Genomic DNA, 18,606 nt, shown 5'->3' on the forward strand with positions numbered 1-18,606 from the left:
TTAAAATGTTATAAAACAACACCTTTTGGGTAGTTTTCTCCATTCTTTAAAGAAAAAAAAAATCCCCAAGCCATTTTAGTCTCTGTCTCTCAAAGTTGTTTCATACCTGTCTATCTTAAACCAGGACTACAGTACTTTAATAGGATTGAGAGAGGTCCATGAAATGCACACCAGTGATTCCTCTTGTGGAATGTCATGGCCCTGTGTTTTGGTTTGAAAAGACAGGTGTCTGCTGAGGAAGGCAGAAGCCTCCCCTGAAATGGAAAATGCAAACTCCCTCTCTCTGAATTATTATAATTTTGAAATTCGGGGGCTCTCAGGAAAAGATATGGGAGTAGGAAAAGTAGTTCTTTATTAGGAAAATTAAAATACAAATGCAATAGTACACAAAAAATCTACTGACAGACTCAGAATATGACCTGACACTCTGTTGGTCGGGGTGTTGGTAGCAGTCCGATTACATGGTGGCTGTAGTCTTCTTGGTGTGACAGCTGTGGTTCTGTTGAAGCAGTGATCCTGCAGAAGGGTGTAGTCTTCCTCTGAAGGTCCAGTGGTGGTGTAGATGGGCTTGGTCTTCTTCTGGAAATCCAGTGGAAAAGAAAGCTGCTCTTCTGGGAATCTAGTTGGAAAAGGCTGCTGTGGTGTTCCAAATATCAGATTATATCTAAGCAGGAATGCTTGGCTCTTCCCCCTGGGAAGAGCATCTCACAATGAGATTATGTAATTTTATCAGTCATGCAGTGAGATTCAATAGCCCACTAAGAGAAGATGTTTTCCAGAGGGAGGATTGGTTGTGGAAGAGATAAAAGAAACTGCCCCACCTGGTTTTAACAAGTGGCCTAATTAGCAGAAGATAATTGCCCTACCTCTAGCAGATACTCCCAGACACATTTTGCAACCTAAGACATTATCCACCCCTTATTCTCTTTCTGCATTGTGTATTTGCATTATGCTCAAATCAATAAACTGACACCATGAAAGCTTACATACAGCTCTTACTGAAGACCAGGTTTCCCTGTGGTACACTATTGCCATTGAGTTAGGAACGGCTGAAGAAAGGTGACATTGACTCCTATGATCAGAAGGCATAAAGCAAGATTTATGTATTTATAGGCAGGATAGTTCACCCAGAACCTGATTGGTTCTTAAATTAGGTTAATTAGGAACGACATCTTCTGGTAAAATATCTTTCCACAAACATCACATACAAACATTCCACATGTTCACAAACACCAGGTGCAGCAATTAAGAATTGTTTTAATTCTTTCTCTGAGCATTCTCACAACTTCCCTAGGACGATGCCTGGGAAAGTTATCTGTTTCTCTCTCTGTCAGCATCCACAGATGACAAGAGGCTAGTGTCTTAGAATCACTGAAAGAGAGGGAAGACCAGGTTGCAGAGGCTGAATGTCCTCTATGACCTCGTTGATCTTCCTCAGGTCATGGAGCAATCTCCAGGAATCAGAAGTTTTCTTACGAATGACAAATCTGCACTTCCCTTGCCCAGCCCGAGTGCAAGTCCTGGGCATGGCTGGAGATTTTCATGGCCAAAATCCTCCAGCATTTACATGTGCTCATGGCTTTGGGTAGCACAAATCACAAAATACCCACTGCAGTTGACAAATGGCATTTCCTGCAGATTGCTACAGCCGCACTGCTGATCAACAAACACATGAAAATCCGTTTCAGTTGGAAAATGTGATTTATTACAAATTGCTACACCCACACTGACAATACAGAACTATACAAATCTCAATTAATGTTAAAACCAGGAATTTATTAGATTATTACAACCAGTCTAGGTAAAAATATACAAATAGCAACTTCAGTTAATAAAACTTAATTTATTGCCAACTTCTACAACAACTCGCTATACACAAAGATCAAATAGGCTTAACAACTTAATTTATTACATATTGCTACAAGTGTACAGCCCATATAGAAACACAAAAATATGCATTCCTCCCCAAGTAACCTTGTACCAAGAACTCAACCAATAGAATTATACATCTCCATACATGTTTAAATAGAACTACATATATACAGAAAAATATCTATAAATACATATATAAGAATCTACAGATGTAAATATAAATTAAATATTACATATTGTATACAATATAGATATGTCACTGTTGATGCAGGATAGGAATAATGAGACTCCAAGACCAGAAGGCAAAGAATAACTGTTTATTAACAAGTACATCGCTCTTTTATAGAGAACATTATGAGGACCAACTTCATTGGTCCTAGAGTAAAAACATCTCACACCATTGGTGCACTATGAATAGCACACGGTGGTAGAACGCATCTATAAACAATATGAATAGAAGGAGAGCTAATAAATTGTTTACATTCCTCTCGAACTTTTTCCCAGGCTTAGCCTGGTAGAAATCTCTCCTTTTCTCTCTGACTGAACTGAGAATACCCGTATAGATATAAACACATATATAACACAAACCTATCTATAAATATACAAATATCACTGCCAAGCTAAATATCCATACGAATGCATCAATACAAATATACAGCTATACATCTGGATATGTAGGTAAAAATAATTACACACAGAAATGGATCAATATACATATAAAAATATGTAAAATATTTATAATATTATAAATATTTATAATATTATAGAATATTATAATATATATATTATATATATATATAAATAAACACATCTACCAAGACAAATAACAAAATACCTATTTAAAGAGCCATATATGTATGACTGCATCAATAGACAGATAGCAACACAACTGTATACATAGGAAATATACATAGGAAACAGATACAACAACTTACATGTACACTTAGATACATATATACACATGAAACATATATGTATATATACATAGTATACATCCATAAATATAACAGACATATAGAAATATTCCTATACAAATAGCAGCCTACATATGTACGTATCTGAAATGAACAGGGCTAATGCATTTATTAATGTTCAGCTCTTTATTAAAAAGATCAGCTGGGCAGGGGGCTTGACGCAGAGCTCGCCCCCGCGGTCGTAGCTTTCCCAGGCAGCCAGAAGGAAGGAGGCATGCAGAGTCTGTCACTGGAGTCCAGAGCAGCAGCTGTCCTTTCTTCTTTCCTTGTGGCACACCAGTGGCCCGAGGATGAGGAGGCGTGGCGTGCAGAGTCTGTTGCTGAAGTCCAGAACAACAGCTGTCCCTGCTCCTTCTGTGGTGGCAGCACCAGGGCTCTCTGTCTCTATCTCCCTGCTTCTCAGAGCCTAATATAGTCTGTTCTTTCTTAGGTGATGGCGACGGTTAAAAGTCAATCAGGGGATGTGTTTCCCTCTTCCTCAGCTAGGGCATTTGTCTAGACTTCTCTATTGTGTTCAGTTTTTGATTTATAGTCCTTTTTATCTCCTAAAAATACTCCCATGACCCTAAGGGGTTTTTATTTGCATGTTAGTCCCAGAATGGCAGCGTGGAGGGGTGGGAGGCCAGTTATCTCCAGGCAGTTTAGAGAAAACAAACAGAGCAATTAGCTAATTAGCATTTCAATATGGGTACTTAGCTAGAGTTAGTAGTTTTTTTAGTGTTGCCATGGGAACTAGGAAGGCCCTGCCCACGTCTCTGGGGAACACGTGGAAACTGTTCATAACAGTATCTATATAATAATCCCTCTCTACGTACAAGTCCATACATCTTTAAACAGAACTGCAAGAAGAGGGATCTCAGCTGCCCCATCTTCAAAGCCTCTCCCTCGGTCTCTTCCTCCCGTGCAGAGCAGCTCTCCTGGACAGGGACAGCAGATGGCACAGCTGGGAAGCAAAGGGAACACTGAGTCAGTACGGGGACGTTTCCCTTGGCAGCAGCTGCACTTGCATCAGGGAAGAGAAGATCTCGGAGCCTCCCCAGAGGGTTAGAAAGAAAAAGCAGCCGAGCGGGCCAGGCTGCGGGAGCGCGGCCGCGGCGGGACTGTCCCGCAGCCCCGGCAGCCCGGCACAGCCGGCACAGCTCCCGGGCCCTGCCGGCACAGCTGCCTTGCCCAAGGACAGCCCCTGTGCCGGCCGGGGCAGCTGCGCTGAGCAGCCCCAGCACGGGCAGGGCCCGCTCCTGCCCCGCCGGGCAGCGCCCACGGCCACAGCCCACGCCACCCTCAGCCCCACCCTGCCTCCCCGGCCCTGTGGCCTCACCCGGGCTCTGTCCAGCGTGGCAGCGGCAGGTCCCCGTTCCCTGCTCTTGCTGCTGGCCTTCAGCTTCTCCCTGCTGGCTCCCGTCAGTCTCCGGCTGTCCTCTAGGTCTTCACTGCAGCTGTGGCAAAAGCGGAGGCCCTGGAATTGGTTCCAAGGCCTGGCAGAGCTGCAGTCCCGGAGCCCTCTGTGCTCCCTGCTGGCCCCCTCCGTCCCCTCAGCCCCGCCATGCTCTCGGCAAACCCCCAGCCCCCTTCAGTTTCTTCAGCCCCTCACAGTCCTCTCACCCCCTCAGTCCCTTCTGAGCCATCCCGTTCCCCTAGACCCGCCACTCCCTCGGCCTGTGCCACTTCCCTGTCACCTCAGCGCCACCATCGCCCTGGGCTGTCCCACACCCCTCAGCCCCAGCAGCACCTCAGGGTCACCGTCCCTTCAGCGTCACCGCCCCCTCAGCCCCCTCAGTCTCACCGTCCTGCAGCAGCTCCTCAGGGGACAGTGCCTGGGGCCACCGGCAGCTCCCACCGCTCCAGGGACACCCGGGGCTGGAACTGCTGCTCCGCCCGGCCCGGCTGCCAGCTCGGACCCAGCACAGGGAGAGGGGACAGAGGGGGCACAGGGGGAAAAGCAAGAGGTGAGGGAGGAAGCAGAGCAGGGGAAGTGGTTAAAAACAGCCCTATACCTATACAGATATCAATCTATGTAACTAAACCCCCATATATCAATATAAATATGCCTGTCTATAAATGTAACTATATATATATGTAAATGTAACTATACACATGTATAAATGCAACTATGGACATCTATAACTATAACTGCACATCTAAAAATATAAATATATACACCTAAAACTACAAATAAATTAACTGTACAAATCTCTGTCTATATAGATAGATAAATATAACTACATAAATCTATAAACACAACTACATAGATCAATAAATATAACTATACACATCTATAACTAGAGATAGAGGAATTCCACCTGCCCAATGGTCACAGGCTCTCCCTCTGTCTCTTCCTGCCACACAGGGCAGCCCTCCTGGAGAAGCTGATCACACGGGATCTGGGAAGCAAAGGGAATGAACACTGAGTCAATACTGGCCCTTGTGCAAGTGTCCCTTGAGCGCCAATTGTCCTTCTATCAGGGACTTTAAAAGACGGCCTGAAAGGCAGACTCTCACTTGGCAATTTGAAGCCTGCTCTTTAAAGAACAGGGATCCTTCCAAGTGTTCAAAACTGAGCTGTGTAAAGTATTTAAGTATCCTGATAAAGTCTCAGCACCCACAGTGCAAATGGCACCCACGAGAGCTTGAAACACAGACAGTCCCAGTGACAGAGAGACCACAGTCCTCACTGAAATGGCTGAAGGCTGCTGGGGGCTGAGTTATGAACCAAACTGGGACACCCAGCTTGGTGGCACAACCCCCACAAGGTCAGGTTTATTCCCTGCTCTCTTGCCACAGCAGAGGACTCCGTGTCAGAGCCTCTGGAGAAGCATGGAGGGCAGAGCTCAGGGAGGTTGTTCATGTGCCTTTGAACTAAAGGCACCAGGAAGCACCAACCCTGCAGACAAGAACTCAACTCTTCTCATCTCCCTTCCTGCCAGAGGCAGGCTCAGAGCAGCCGTCTCACACCTCTCTAAACCAATGGGGCTCTGACTGTGTGGCTACAACTGATGCTGTGGGTTTATCAGCATTGCTTCATGGGTTACTCCTGGGAAGGAATTGTCTGCATAGGCACAGTATGATTGCTTCTATCTCCTCTAATTACTCTGATAAGATGATGGCTAGAACTTTTAGGCAAAAAGCACCATGACAGAATAATTTACAATATTCTCCAAACTACCCCTGTGGTTTTGATTTTCTTACTGACTAGGTTCAGTGTCTGCCCTCAAGAAATCAGTCCAGAAAGAATAGTCTGAGTGCAAGCCTTTCATCTGCTGTTTTTGCAGTATGTACAGACAACTTTACAACATATTTGCAAAAAAACCTCTTAGTTCTTGCTATACCTATCCAGAACCTGATTCTCCCCTCTTTTTATTTGTATTTGAGATCCAAGCATGATTTTTTTCTGGACAGGGAAGTAAGAACCAGCTGCAAATAGAGACTACAAGTGTGAATCTCTACTGCAGGAACTGAGCTGTAGCTTGGGATTAAAGGCAAGAAGTGATGCCACAGTAAATGTGAACATTTAGTGCTGACACAGGAGCCTTCTGCAATGCCCTACCAACCCGTGATTCACATTGGTATAAACTCTCTTTCTGGTGTTACAACGAGTGTAGAAGAGCTGACTATAAGTAAAAAAATAGCCAGAATGTTAATTTTTTTTTAATATGGTGAACAACAAGTATCTAATATTAGACCTCATGGAACTGAGTATTCAGATTTCCACTTAGTACGTGCTGCAGTTTTACTTTGAAATCAACAGGTCTATAGAAATCAAGTTATCCCAGGAATTAATTTGCTCTATGATCTAACTAAAAATGCCTCATTGTCTGATAAGTTTAGTAGAAATTTGCAAAGTCAGCAGACGACAGATTACCTTTTCCTTTCTTATTTAGTGGCTATTCTGCAGGAAAGCTTTTGCAGACTAATCAGTTTGGATGTAATTAAAATGCCAGTACATTTCATATAGCCATTTCAGTATTAGAACAAAACTGTAAGACTGCACAGCCTTTTAAAAACCATTTTAAAATAAATGTTCAAATCAACAGCCTGAGTAGGACTCAGAGTAAAAACTCTACCAAACCTCAACTCCACTCCTTGTCACCCTGTGAATGAGCTCTGCATTCACTTTCTGAAGATGAAAAGTTCCATTTATGGTGGTTTTGGTATGGTTAGGAATTGAGGAACGGTCTTCTTCCTTCATCAGCTCCACGCTGCAGTGCCTTTGGGATACGGGCCACTGGTCGTTGTTTGCACAGCAGTGGTATTTCTACACGAGGCAGAAAGTGCAATTGCATTTCCAGCCAAAAGTCTATGAGGAGTGGGGCAGCCAGAGCATCCTGTGGAGATACAGGCCTGCAGCTGTGATTTGAGGGGGTTTTGGTTGCTGCCCAGAGCAGCAGGTGCAGCTCTTCTGTGAGTGTCCCCCCTTCCCAGGTGCCCATGGATAGGAGGTGCAGGGTTCTGCAAGGGGTATGGAACAGGGTGGGGATGTCTGCTGGCAATAGAGTGCAGCAGAGAGCAAAGAGTCCAGGATGTTCCTGGAGTGTGTGACAGAGAACTTCTGACACAGCTGGTGACTGAGCCAGTGAGGGAAAGCACCGCTGGACCTGCTGTTTGTGAAGAGAGAAGGGCTGGTGGGTGACAGGAGGGTTGGAGGCGGCCTTGGGCTGTGTGATCACAAAATGCTTGTGTTTGATTTCCAGGGAAGGAATGAAAGATGTTGGGGACGAGTTTACCTGCAACAAATTGTGAATTCCTTAAGCTTTAACAGACAATGCTGAGTCCTGCATTCCCTCACACCAGTGATTAATGGGTACAAGTGGATATCCTAGCCTTGAGAATAAAGAGAGTGGGCCTACTGAGGACGGAGCTGCAATGCATTCAAGCAGAAGAAAGTGGTTTTAGTAGGCTCTTAACATGGAAGGAGAATTTGAGGAATGGGATGTAGTCTCTGACTGCTTTGTTCTCTTTGACTTGAGGTGGAAGTGTCACCATCCTACCTGGCAGCCTGCGAAGACTTCCAGGAAATGACGGGCGACCAAGAGCCCCGAGACTGGCGTGAGGCACAGGAGCTGTACCAACCAGAGATGCTGCAGGATAAGCACATCCCAAGGATGGTGCAGGAAAAGAGAATTCCACGGGAGGTAGAACATTAGAACAAGAACCTGCAATGTATCTGCACGCCTAGAAGCAGGGAAGGAGTCCTTGGGAGGAAGTGGAGCGGTCATTGCTGCAGTCATCCTTCAGAACAGGAAACTGGCTATGAACTCGAGTAAAATCAGCCTTTGGTTTTGACCATGTGGTTTCACAAGTGGACACCCAAACCGGTCCAGTTGAAGAGCATGTGGCTGACAGCAGCTTCCTAAGGGCTTGCATTTGAAATGGGATCTCAGGGCAATCTCTGCCAGCCACCTTCCTGACACAAACTCGTTTCTTGTCCCGGATTTACACAGGCTCTGTCACTGAACCTGCTGCAGCAGCAGCGGCGCCGTCCCAAGGAGCCTTTGCTCCCCAGCCGGAGAAGTGGAGCCGGGGCACTTGGTTCACCTCCCGCGCTGACCCAGCTGCTGCTCAGCAACAGGAGATCGACGATGCCTCCCTGGAGCAACAGAGTACGTCTGGTGCCTTTCTTACCTGAGGGACAGTGTCATGTGTGCACGTGTCAGCACAGCTGTACCAGATGGTCCTCCTCAGTTTGGTGTCACAGGGACATTTAGGACTCCCTGCAGGAAGTGCTGGCAGTGCTCTGAGGCAGTGAGAGAGCACTCTGGGTGTTCCTCCTACCTCTGAGGGCAGCTTGGACTGGCTGGAGTTTGCCTGGGCTTCTCTGTGCCGAAGGCAGAAACAGGGATTGCTCCTGGATCAGCAGAAGGATGCGACCGCTTGAGTCCTAGCCATTGGCACAACCCCTGCTCAGAGCAGTCTCTAGGAGAAGACATCAAGCCCTTTGTGATTCTGCAGCACAGGGCACTTATTCTGCTTCTTGCCCATAACAGCTACCAGTGCTGTGCTCTCAGATAAGACCTGGTAGGGTTGAGAACACAGCCTAGTTGATGCTGTGTCTGTCATCACCTGTAGGGACAAAAAGGCTCGCTCTGGCTTCTTCCCATCAGTGCCTGTCAGTGCTCATGCTTGGGCTTTGCCAGCCTTGTTGTGGTAGCTGCCCTGGCCCTGAGGGCTGGTGGGACTGCAGAGGCTGGAGCCTTCCTTAGCCGGGAGAGTCCCGATGCCGCCCAGCCGCTGCAGCGCGGAGCTGCCTGAGCCAGCAGCCCTTTGTCTGGGCCGCCTTCTGCGTCGCATGGCCTGGGCCCACGAGAGGGTCAGCATCTCCTCTGGGCAGCTGTCTGTGTCACGCTGGCGCCTGAGGAGCACTGCTGTCCTCTCTGCCCTTGCCTGCCGTGCCGAGTTGGGAAGATGGGGACGTGTGTGGTGCCGAGAGGGCGAGTCCAATGGGAGTGACTGATGCCCGCTGTCAGGGTGAAGAGAAGCAGTGTGGTTCTTCATGTGGGGCACAGGCAAGGGCATCTTTGAACTCACCCTGCTCATAAAGAGTGAGGGTCCTGATCCTGAAAGCCCCATTGGGATTGGTTAGAGCATGAGCTGCTCTGGTTTACAAACACAGAGGCATTCTTCTGGCAAACTGCTGCAAGGTGGAGAAGATGGGAACACTTGGCAATATTCCTCCTGTTCTGAACTTGGCATCTGTTCAGAGGAATTGATTCTAGATATCAAGGTGCATTTAATCTTAGCAAGTAGGAAACCTTTTGTTGAATCTCACAGTGTTTATTCCCAAGAAAGCAAAGGCTCTCTTATTTCCAGCTCTCCTTAATGTTTTTAGATGACAAACTTACTTACCTTAGTAGCTGTTCTCTTCTGGTCTCTGTCTTCTCTGAATGTATCTCCCTGTACTTCCCTGTGTATCTGCTCTCAAGAGCTCTCTCTCTTCAAAGGACTCTAGAAAATCAGTCTCTGTGCTGGCCACTTGTGCTGCGGAGCTGCCTGTCTTCTTGTTGTTGTTCCTATTCCTGTTGTTGTTCTTGTCGTCAGCCAGCTGACCACAAAGGGCTCAGCGCTCCAGACAGTGGGGCTGCCTTTTGTATCTCCTGGAAGCTGGGATCTCTGCATTAAAGTGAGCATCTTGCATTTTCTTTCCCTCAGGGAGAATGGTGAAGATGGAAAATCCCATTATAAAATACATTGAACTGGAAAATATTGGCAGTGTGTGAGTCCAACCAATGTTAATTTTAGAAAACTATGCACCAGGTGTCTTGCTGGTGGAATATCCATCAAGTGTGAAGTCAGACAAGCTGCAAACATATTCAGACGCTGGGGTTAGATTGTCAGTGCTGATCAGAATTTGTAAGTGTGGTCAGAAGGCATTGCCAAAGACATGTCTATGCTTCCAGTGTCCTGCAGGTCTTAGGCATTTACAGCAGAGATCTCTGTGGGCTGGCTTTCACTGCAAGATCTAAATGGCTTCTCCTTCCTTTGCTACTATTTTGTTTCTAGGACTTTTGGAGATGTTTGTAGAGTGCTTGACACTGCCACAGGAGGAGAGGTAAATGTCAACAGCTGCCACAGACTCTGCTGCACTCAAGGGCTCTCTCCTGTGTTTTGATAAGCTGGGGCTGGAGCTTTGTGTAGAGCTGTGCTGAAAAGGCACAAGAAGCACAGACTGGTGCCAGTGTGCAAATTGCAGCTGGGACAGTCTTTGTCCTTCTCAGCTGCCAGAAGGAAGGCACAGAGGGCAGCGGTTCCTTTCAGAGAAGGACGCGCTCACTCGCCCTCCATTGCTAAAACAAAGGTGGTGCCTTTGAGCATCTCACTGCTCTTTGGGGCTACAGCTTCAGAATTCTCACTTCTGGTTGCCAGAAAATACATCTGAAAGTTACTGGTAGTTCCTTAGCCACCTGCAGTGCTGCACTTGGGAACTGCATGTAGGGAGAGATCTGCACGGCGTCCCTAAAAGCCCTAAGCCCTGCCCATAGCCCAAGATGTATCCACAGAGTATTAAGGCATGGATTACTTCTTCTGAATCCCATACAAAGCAGCAAGGAGTGTGCTCAGAGGTTTGTGGGTGGTAGTTGAGACATCACTGTTACCAAAAGGTCAAGGCAAAATGTCAGCGGCCACATGTCCTGTAACTGGCCCCAAGGAGCAGAGAAATGGGCTGTTGGAACTCTGTTCCCATTCCGATGTCTAATCACAAGGCAGTTTGGCACAGTTTGGCTGCGTTATTCCAAAATCACTCACTCCATGTGAGAAGTTGTTCTCACGCCACCAGCTTTTAATGTTACAACATCATTTTAAGTGGCCATAAAGAAAATAAATTTTCAAGGACTGATCAGGAAGGAAGTAACCTTTAATGAACTCCTGGTCATGAAAATGAATAAGCACCCAAACATTGTGAATTATTTAAAGAGGTGAGTGGTTGTTGTTTTATCCCAGCAATGTTTGTTTACATACTGCAAGCATGCAAAGTTAAAAACCCACTTTGGTCATTAGCAGAAAATAGAGCTGGTAATTATTGGTTAATTATTATTTCTCTACTTCTCTCCAGTGGATGGGAAGAGAGTGCATTTGGTCTGCATTAAACTACCCTGGCAAATGCAGTTTGAAAATTTTTCAAAAACCTGAATCAGCCCTATTTTACTAATTCAATACCCTGTAAGTTCACTGCCTCCACATTGTTTTGAGGCTTGAGTTTTTCAAATTTTTCTCAGCACCTTTTAAGTTCTGATAAACCATCCTAGAGAGGATATCCCTTGGATTGTTGTCCCTTTTCCATTGCTGTGCATGCCAGGAAGATAAGCTGTTTATTTCCAGAAATAGCATGTGTGACAGGTTTTTTATCTAGGCTGTTACTAAACTGCACTTTTCACTTGCTGACCATCTAAGACATCTCCTTTTTCACAGCTGTACCTTTCTTCTTGAGACTGCACAGATTGCAAACAAGGCACAGCTGAGAGGGAATGTCTATTCCTTTTATTCTGTCCTTGTCACAAAGGCACCCGGAAACAACCCTTGGTGTTTTCCAACAGCAACGTTGTTGTTTTCAAACATGCACGTTCATCTCCACCCCTTGTTTCCTTCTTTCAGCTACCTTATGGATGAGCAGCTCTGGCTGGTCATGGAGTACATGGACAGAGGCACTCTGAGTGATGTCATCAGCGAGACTCACATGTCTGAAAGAGAGATGGCAGCCATCAGTCAGGAGGTCAGCAATCCCACCTGTGCTGCCCAGGGCTTGGGCAGGATTGTCTGGGAAACAGGGGCTCAGACCTGGAGAGATTTCATGTGCCAAGCTTTGTTTCTGTGTTGCTGGTATGCTATGGGCAAGCAAAAGCATCTCAAGTGAAATGCCTGCCAGTGCCCCTGCACTCACTGTACTCTGTTCCTGTACTCTTACCTTCTGCTGTTGTATTCTCACTCTCTCTTGCGTATTTGTATTTGCTGTTCTCCACCTTGCCTCTCTAAACATTTGCCTCGAGCCTGTCTGCACTGCATTCCTTGCCTGTAAAAGCAAAGGTGCTGGTGGCAGCATTTGAAACTAATGGCAAAGAAAAAGAGACTCATTTCACACAGTCCTTAGCTGAAAAGGACAGTAGTCACACAACACAGTGTTTGCTTCAGGCAGGGAACTGATATGATACTTCCAAGCCTGTGCTGAGGCCAGCAACAAAACCTTTGTCATGCAGCCTCCCACCCCAAAGTGATCCACTTCACACCAAAGGGAGGGACTTTTTCTTTCTTGGCAAACCCTAGTTTGGAGAGAGCACATCCACAGCAGCAGCAGCCATCCTGGCTGGTTTGCAGGGGACAGTCTACAACAGTGCTGTTGCTTTTTCAAAAGCTGACATGCCTTTCCTTAGAAAGATCCTGCTCTGCAAGTGGTGGAGCAGCAAGCTCTTCCTCTCAATGGCACTGTGTTCTGCCATTACTCGCCATTCCCCTGCAGAGGCAATCTTTAGAGCTGTTTCCTTTCTTGTGTGGTGAAATCACATCACTAATTTTTGCCCTCCTGTTTCTGTTTTCTCTCTCAGTGCCTGCAAGGCCTGGAATTTCTTCACTCGAACCTCGTGATCCACCGAGATGTGAAGAGCAGCAACATCCTTCTCAGAACCGACGGCTCTGTCAAGCTGGGTCAGTATATTCTTGGTCAGGTGCAGCATTCCAGGGATGTGGGCTGTGGGGCTGCTTTGAGTGACTGCCAGCTCCCCAAAAATGGTGCTGGTGGCAGTGCAGGGAACCCTGCCACAAATTGTGGGCACAGTTGCAACATGCACAGAAGTATGACAAGGAATAAGGAGTCAAGAGTGGTGTTGGTTGGTGTGTGTCCCTTCCAGAGGGAGGGAGCTACAAATCTAAAGCATCAGAAAAATAAAAGGCTGGAGGTAGTCTAAAAAATGAGGGCTTTTTGTGAAGTGGCCAATTCCATATTTCCTTGTCTAAAGCCCTGAGGAAACAGAGCAGGGACAGATTTTCAGGAGACTCAACAGCACATTCTTAGACTGAGAGTGGGAAATTCTTTTGCTTGATTTCCTAACTTGAGCTGGCTTTCATGGTATGTTGTTTTCTCCACAGCTGACTCTGGCCTCTTTGCTCAGCTCACCCCTGAGCAGAGTCAACGGAGCTCAGTGGCCAGCACTTCTGGGTGGATGGCGCCTGAAGTGGTGAGAGGTCAACCATGTGGCCCCAAAGTGGACATATGGTCTGTTGGAATCGTGGGCATCGAAATGGTGGAACGAGAAGTTCCTTACCAGAATGAAACTCCTGTTTTGGTAAGGTGCAAATACTCACTGATCCCGCTGTCTTTCTCACCTGCCCCATGGTCAGTGTGCCACTGGACAAAATCCCATTGCCATCTGCTGGCACCACTTCCACCAAGGTCCCCTTCTGAAAATGTCCCTGCAGCACATCAGCATCTGCTGTCGATTTGGTTGCATCAGAAGGGAAGAGGAAGGTAACCAGTTCAGAAACGTAACCAGTTCAGAAACCTGCCATTTTGGCCTCCAGCCATGCCTGACATTTCTCATTTGCTTTTTGAACAATGTTGGAGCTCTGTCTCTGAAGAAAACGAGTTTTTCATTGGAATGGTTGGATGTGTGATAAATATCCTTCAAAATGGAGATTGAATCTTCCTAGTTTCAATTTTATAGAAAAACAAAAAAAGAAAAAAAGAAAATGGAAAAGGAAGAGGAAGAGAAAAGGGAAAAGAAAAAAAGAAAAAGTAAGGGGAAAAGGGAAAGGAAGAGGAAAAGGAAGAGAAAATAAAATGAAAAAAAAAGGAAAAGGGAAAAAAAGAAAGAAAAAGGAAAAGGAAAAAGGAAAAAAAGAAAGAAAAAGAAAAAGAAAAAGAAAAAGAAAAAGAAAAAGAAAAAGAAAAAGAAAAAGAAAAAGAAAAAGAAAAAGAAAAAGAAAAAGAAAAAGAAAAAGAAAAAGAAAAAGAGAAAGAGAAAGAAAAAGAAAAAGAAAAAGAAAAAGAAAAAGAAAAAGAAAAAGAAAAAGAAAAAGAAAAAGAAAAAGAAAAAGAAAAAGAAAAAAGAAAAAGGAGAAAAAACCACCAAAGCAATGCCCAAGCAGTTCTGCTTGCTTTTTCCTTCATTAACCAAAGCACATCAATTTTCCTCCAAACTATAGCATCTTTTCCCAATCCTGTGGGTCTTCAAAATTTTCAGGCTTTCAAATCATCTGTACATTGTTCAGTCATGCGTGTGGGTGGCCTGGATAAGTTTAGGATGTGTTTTTCTCCGACTGCAGTTAGAATTGTACACTAAACTCTTGGCTGTTTCTGGGTACTTTAACAAGTTGATGAGCTCGCAGCCAGGTGCCCGGGGCTGGGATCCAACGTGGGCGGTTGACACCGGTGCTGTGTTCCTTTACCACAGGAGCAGGGCCATCCCTGGCTTGCACAGTTCTAAGGACAGTGAGGACTCCAGCTCCCCACCATGTCCAGTGGCTGAGCACAGCTGCAGAGAGACAGGATAAAACCCTCTTTGTGACTTCTGGGGGTGTGGGAAAAGTGAAGGAATTTTTCCTCTGGGTTGAAGAAGAAAGTAACAAAGTCTCTTTGGTCACCATCTTTTTCAGTGCCACCAGCACAGAGCTGTGACTATTGTGGTGGGCATTTTCATGGAGACTCCCAGGCCTCCTTCCATTGTTATTTCTGTATATTTTAGATGGATTCTGCATCTGCATTTTTTTTTCAAGAGAAGAAAAAAAAAAAACTTGATGATTTTTGTTTCATGGAAGCTGTGCTAAAGGGACCAACAAGCACTGCAAAGATTCCTTTCATGTAATAATCCTTGGAAATAGTATGGATAGAACAAACTCCCCCTTCCAAATAGCCTGTCAGGCTGGTGTGAATCCTCAGAGAAGCAAAACGTGCTTTTGCTGATGTAGTTCCCACTAACTAGGTCAGTCAATGAAATCAGCTGCCAAGGCAAGATCTGCTGAATGTTGGAAAAGCTGTGGCTGCATCGGGGTTTGGGTTTTTGGTTGGTAAAGGAAAGTCATCTCTGGGTCTCTGCCATGGCAGTTTCTGCAGAGTGGAGCTTAAACAATGGGATCTGAGAGAGCAGTTACAGATGGGAAAGAAGCAGCTGGAGCCTTATGTTTCCTTTTTCCCCAGCCTCAACTCCTGATAGCCATACGAGGGACACCAAAGCTGCAGCAGCCCAACCGATTCTCGCCTTGCCTGCGTGACTTCCTGAGCTGCTGCCTGCAGACAGATGAGGCACGGCGCTGGTCTGCCAAGGAGCTCCTGCAGGTAAAATGCAAAGGGGCTGCAGGTGAAAGAGTGTCTGAGGGATGGGCTCCTCCTCCACTGAGGTCCAAGGCATCAGATGAGCCTCCTTCCTCCCGACCTCCACTCCTGGTGCTGTTCAAATGAAAACGGTGAGGAGTTCTAGTCTGGGCTGGGCCGGGTTGGGAGGGCCCTGTGAAGGTCATCTGGTCCAAGTGTCCTGCAAAGAGCAGGGAGAGATCAGGTTGTTCAGAGCCCCTTCCCACCTGACCTGGAATGTTTGCCCTATCCCTCCCCAGGATGGGGCACCTACAAGCTCTAAGGACAACCTGTGCCAGTGTGGCACCATGCTCCAAGTAAACAAGTTCTTCCTTAGATCTAATCTGACTCAATCCCCATTTTATATTATAAATATTATCCCACGTCCTATTGCAACAGAGCCTGTTAAAAAAGGTATTTCCTACTTCCTGAGAATCCCCTTTGAAGTACTGGAACTCAGCAATGAAGTCTCCCTGGGGCCAGTTCTCCTCCAGGCGGAATAGCTCCAGGTCTCTCAGCCTGTCCTCAGAGGAGAGGTGCTCTGTCCTCTGTTTCTGTCACCCTGTTTTGTAATTTGGTGGGGTGTTCTGTTTTATCTAATGGCAAAAGAACTGAAGTACAGCAATGCAGGGTACAGAGCCATGAAATGGTGGTGGAGGAACCCAAGGAAGCCAGTCCTGGCAGAGCAGTCTGGAGAGATTTGGCTGTGGGCAGGAGGGGCTGTGGGGGACTCACTGTGAGCCTCTGAGGGGCCCTGGTTTGTGCCCCCCACCACACCCTTAGAGGTTTCTGGCACGCAGACAGTGGCAGCTGAGAGGCACTTGTCCCAGCCCCATCTGCTGCCTGGCACGTTCAGGCAGAGGGGAACTGGCCCAGGCTTACTGCCAGGTTGTGTGGCAGAGAGGGAACTGCAGCAGCCAGCGCCACTCGGCTGGCCCTGCTGGGAAGGAAGGTGCCATCCAGCACAGGAGGGGCAGGGCATGCAAAGGTAGACACTGCTCTGTCTCCCTGTGGAAATTAGCACGGTAGCTGTCTCTCAAAGACAGGGACCTATGTGGGTCATTGGAGTTTCCTGAAAGGAAGAAACCCCAGGGACAGAAAGCACCATTTCTAGAGCACTGGCAGGGCAAAAATCCCAGCTAGATGGAGAAACCAGAGTAAAGGGATAAGTGGGATTCTGGGCCAGGTTTGCCTGTGATGGCAAGGTCCTGCACAGGATGACAGGGGAGCAGATGTCCCCGTCACTCCTCTTTCTGGGTCTTTCTAAGTACCAGAGGAATCCTGATTGAGTCTGTGAAGCACTGAGCTTGGAAAGTCATGATTCACTGTTCTTTGTTGTTTGTTTTTTTTTTTTTTTTCCTGTGGACAGCATCCATTTGTAACATCAGCCAAGCCAGCGTCCACCCTGGTACCACTCATCAACTCGGTGAAGAAGGAGAAGAAGACAAGAATGTAACAATCAAGATATTATCTCCATAACCAAGTTAGAGTAGGGTTGTAGAGTAGGACTCTAGAGTAGGATTGTTGAGTAGTTTTGTAGTATAGGTTTATAGAGTAGGATTGGAATTAAATAAAGTTTCTGAAGCATCAACTCATTTGGAAAATTCCCCTCGTTCTGACCCCTTCAGAAAACTCAACATTTCCTTCTGAATTGCCAGTTGCTTTTTATTGGTGCTAAGAAACGCTTATGGCTTCTTTAGTATGGTTTGTAAGTGGAGAAGGCTCTTCTTCATTCATCCTCTCCAGACCACACTGCCTTTGGAATACAGCCCACTGGTCCCTTTTGGCACATCTGGGGCACTTCTAGTTGAGGCAGAAATGGCAATGGCATTAACAGGAAAAAATAAAGTGGGAGTGGGGAAGCCAAACCATCCTGTGCTGATGCAGGCCTTCAGCTGTGACTCCAGAGCACTTGGGTGCCTGCACTTGGATTTGTATCTGTAAGTGCAATGTCTTTGGCTGGAGGAGAGCCTTGCTCAGCTGAGAAAGCAGAAAGATCAGAGAGGGTGCTCTGAAAGGTCTCCTGCAGTGCAGAGCTGTCAGCGACTGTGAGGTGAGAGCGGGCCCAGCCCTGCTCGGGCTGGAGCCGCAGCAGAGCCCCGGCAGAGCCCGGAGCAGCCTGAGCCTCGGCAGAGGCAGGCTGCCAGGAGGCCCTTGTAGCTGCAGGAGGCAGCAGCCCCGCCCTGCGTGCCTCTTCCTGGTGTCATGAATGAGGCGCCATATGTCAAGTTTAATAAACTGCAAGATTTAAAATTTAGCAGCAGTTTTAATTGAGGTATAAAAAAATTAAATAATAATAATAAAATCAAATATAATGAAGTAGTTAGAAATAGAAATTTGGCAGTGGTTCTGATAAAGCATAAGCAAAACCAAGCGGGGTACGGGGAGGACCCCTCAGCCTGCCGCACGTACAAAAGGCAAAAGAATCCAAGCACAACTTCTATACTGTGTGCTAATACATATTCATCAATAGTTCCTGTAAATCTCCTCCCAGTTTTGATTCTTGAAGTCTACGTCACTATATTACACAGCGCATGTTCCCGTTGTTGCTGGGGGGTCTTCTGGACTCTTCAGGGGTCTTCTTGGATGAAGGCCGATGGTCTTCCTGGCTGTCCTCTGAATAACCTGGCAGGTTGCGCATGCACATGGAGCTTGGTGTTATATAAGTAGGCATTATGTTCCTGTTTTGGGTTCTCTGTCTGGAATTATATCAATTTATTTGTCTTCAAGGCTGTTCTTGCCTAAGAAGAAGTTGCCTGGACATTTATTTGTCTCAATGTCGATTCCACTCTTGGAGGTTTTCCCAACTTTGTCCTTCCCAAGGCTGTTTGTGCTAAAATAGCTCAATACTCCATCCTGGATCTTATGAACATCTGCGAACATCTGTTTTGTGATGCTAATTATATATCACTTTCCTCTGTTACTTTTTAACAAATATTTTCTAAAATATCAATATAGTTACAGTTATTAGCACAAATCATCTTAATTTAT

General features: G+C 46.3%; 1 protein-coding gene and 1 long non-coding RNA gene across 2 annotated transcripts; one reads left to right on the top strand and one right to left on the bottom strand.

The window, feature by feature from the left end:
• Positions 1–11,185: 11,185 nt before the first annotated feature.
• Positions 11,186–17,206, top strand: LOC128821904 (serine/threonine-protein kinase PAK 1-like). The gene is made up of 6 exons (XM_054003305.1): positions 11,186–11,254; positions 11,931–12,048; positions 12,875–12,974; positions 13,416–13,612; positions 15,463–15,600; positions 16,985–17,206. The coding sequence occupies exons 1-6, from the start codon at positions 11,211–11,213 to the stop codon at positions 17,069–17,071; spliced, it is 684 nt and encodes a 227-aa protein (XP_053859280.1). The 5' UTR covers positions 11,186–11,210; the 3' UTR covers positions 17,072–17,206.
• Positions 11,795–12,868, bottom strand: LOC128821905 (uncharacterized). Its single transcript, XR_008441268.1, has 2 exons — positions 12,241–12,868; positions 11,795–12,016 (listed from the first exon to the last, which is right to left on the bottom strand). It is a non-coding gene; the product is annotated as an uncharacterized LOC128821905 (long non-coding RNA).
• Positions 17,207–18,606: the final 1,400 nt, after the last annotated feature.

The sequence above is a fragment of the Vidua macroura genome, chromosome Z (genome assembly GCF_024509145.1).
Source record: "Vidua macroura isolate BioBank_ID:100142 chromosome Z, ASM2450914v1, whole genome shotgun sequence".
In the NCBI taxonomy this organism is placed as follows: domain Eukaryota; kingdom Metazoa; phylum Chordata; class Aves; order Passeriformes; family Viduidae; genus Vidua; species Vidua macroura.

Bases quoted from the DNA above. Each gene is read 5' to 3' on its own strand.
- LOC128821904 (XM_054003305.1), top strand. From the start codon at position 11,211: ATGAAAATGAATAAGCACCCAAACATTGTGAATTATTTAAAGAG. The intron at 13,613-15,462 runs GTAAGGTGCAAA...CTTTTTCCCCAG, and splicing joins AGAATGAAACTCCTGTTTTG to CCTCAACTCCTGATAGCCAT. The intron at 15,601-16,984 runs GTAAAATGCAAA...TCCTGTGGACAG, and splicing joins CTGCCAAGGAGCTCCTGCAG to CATCCATTTGTAACATCAGC.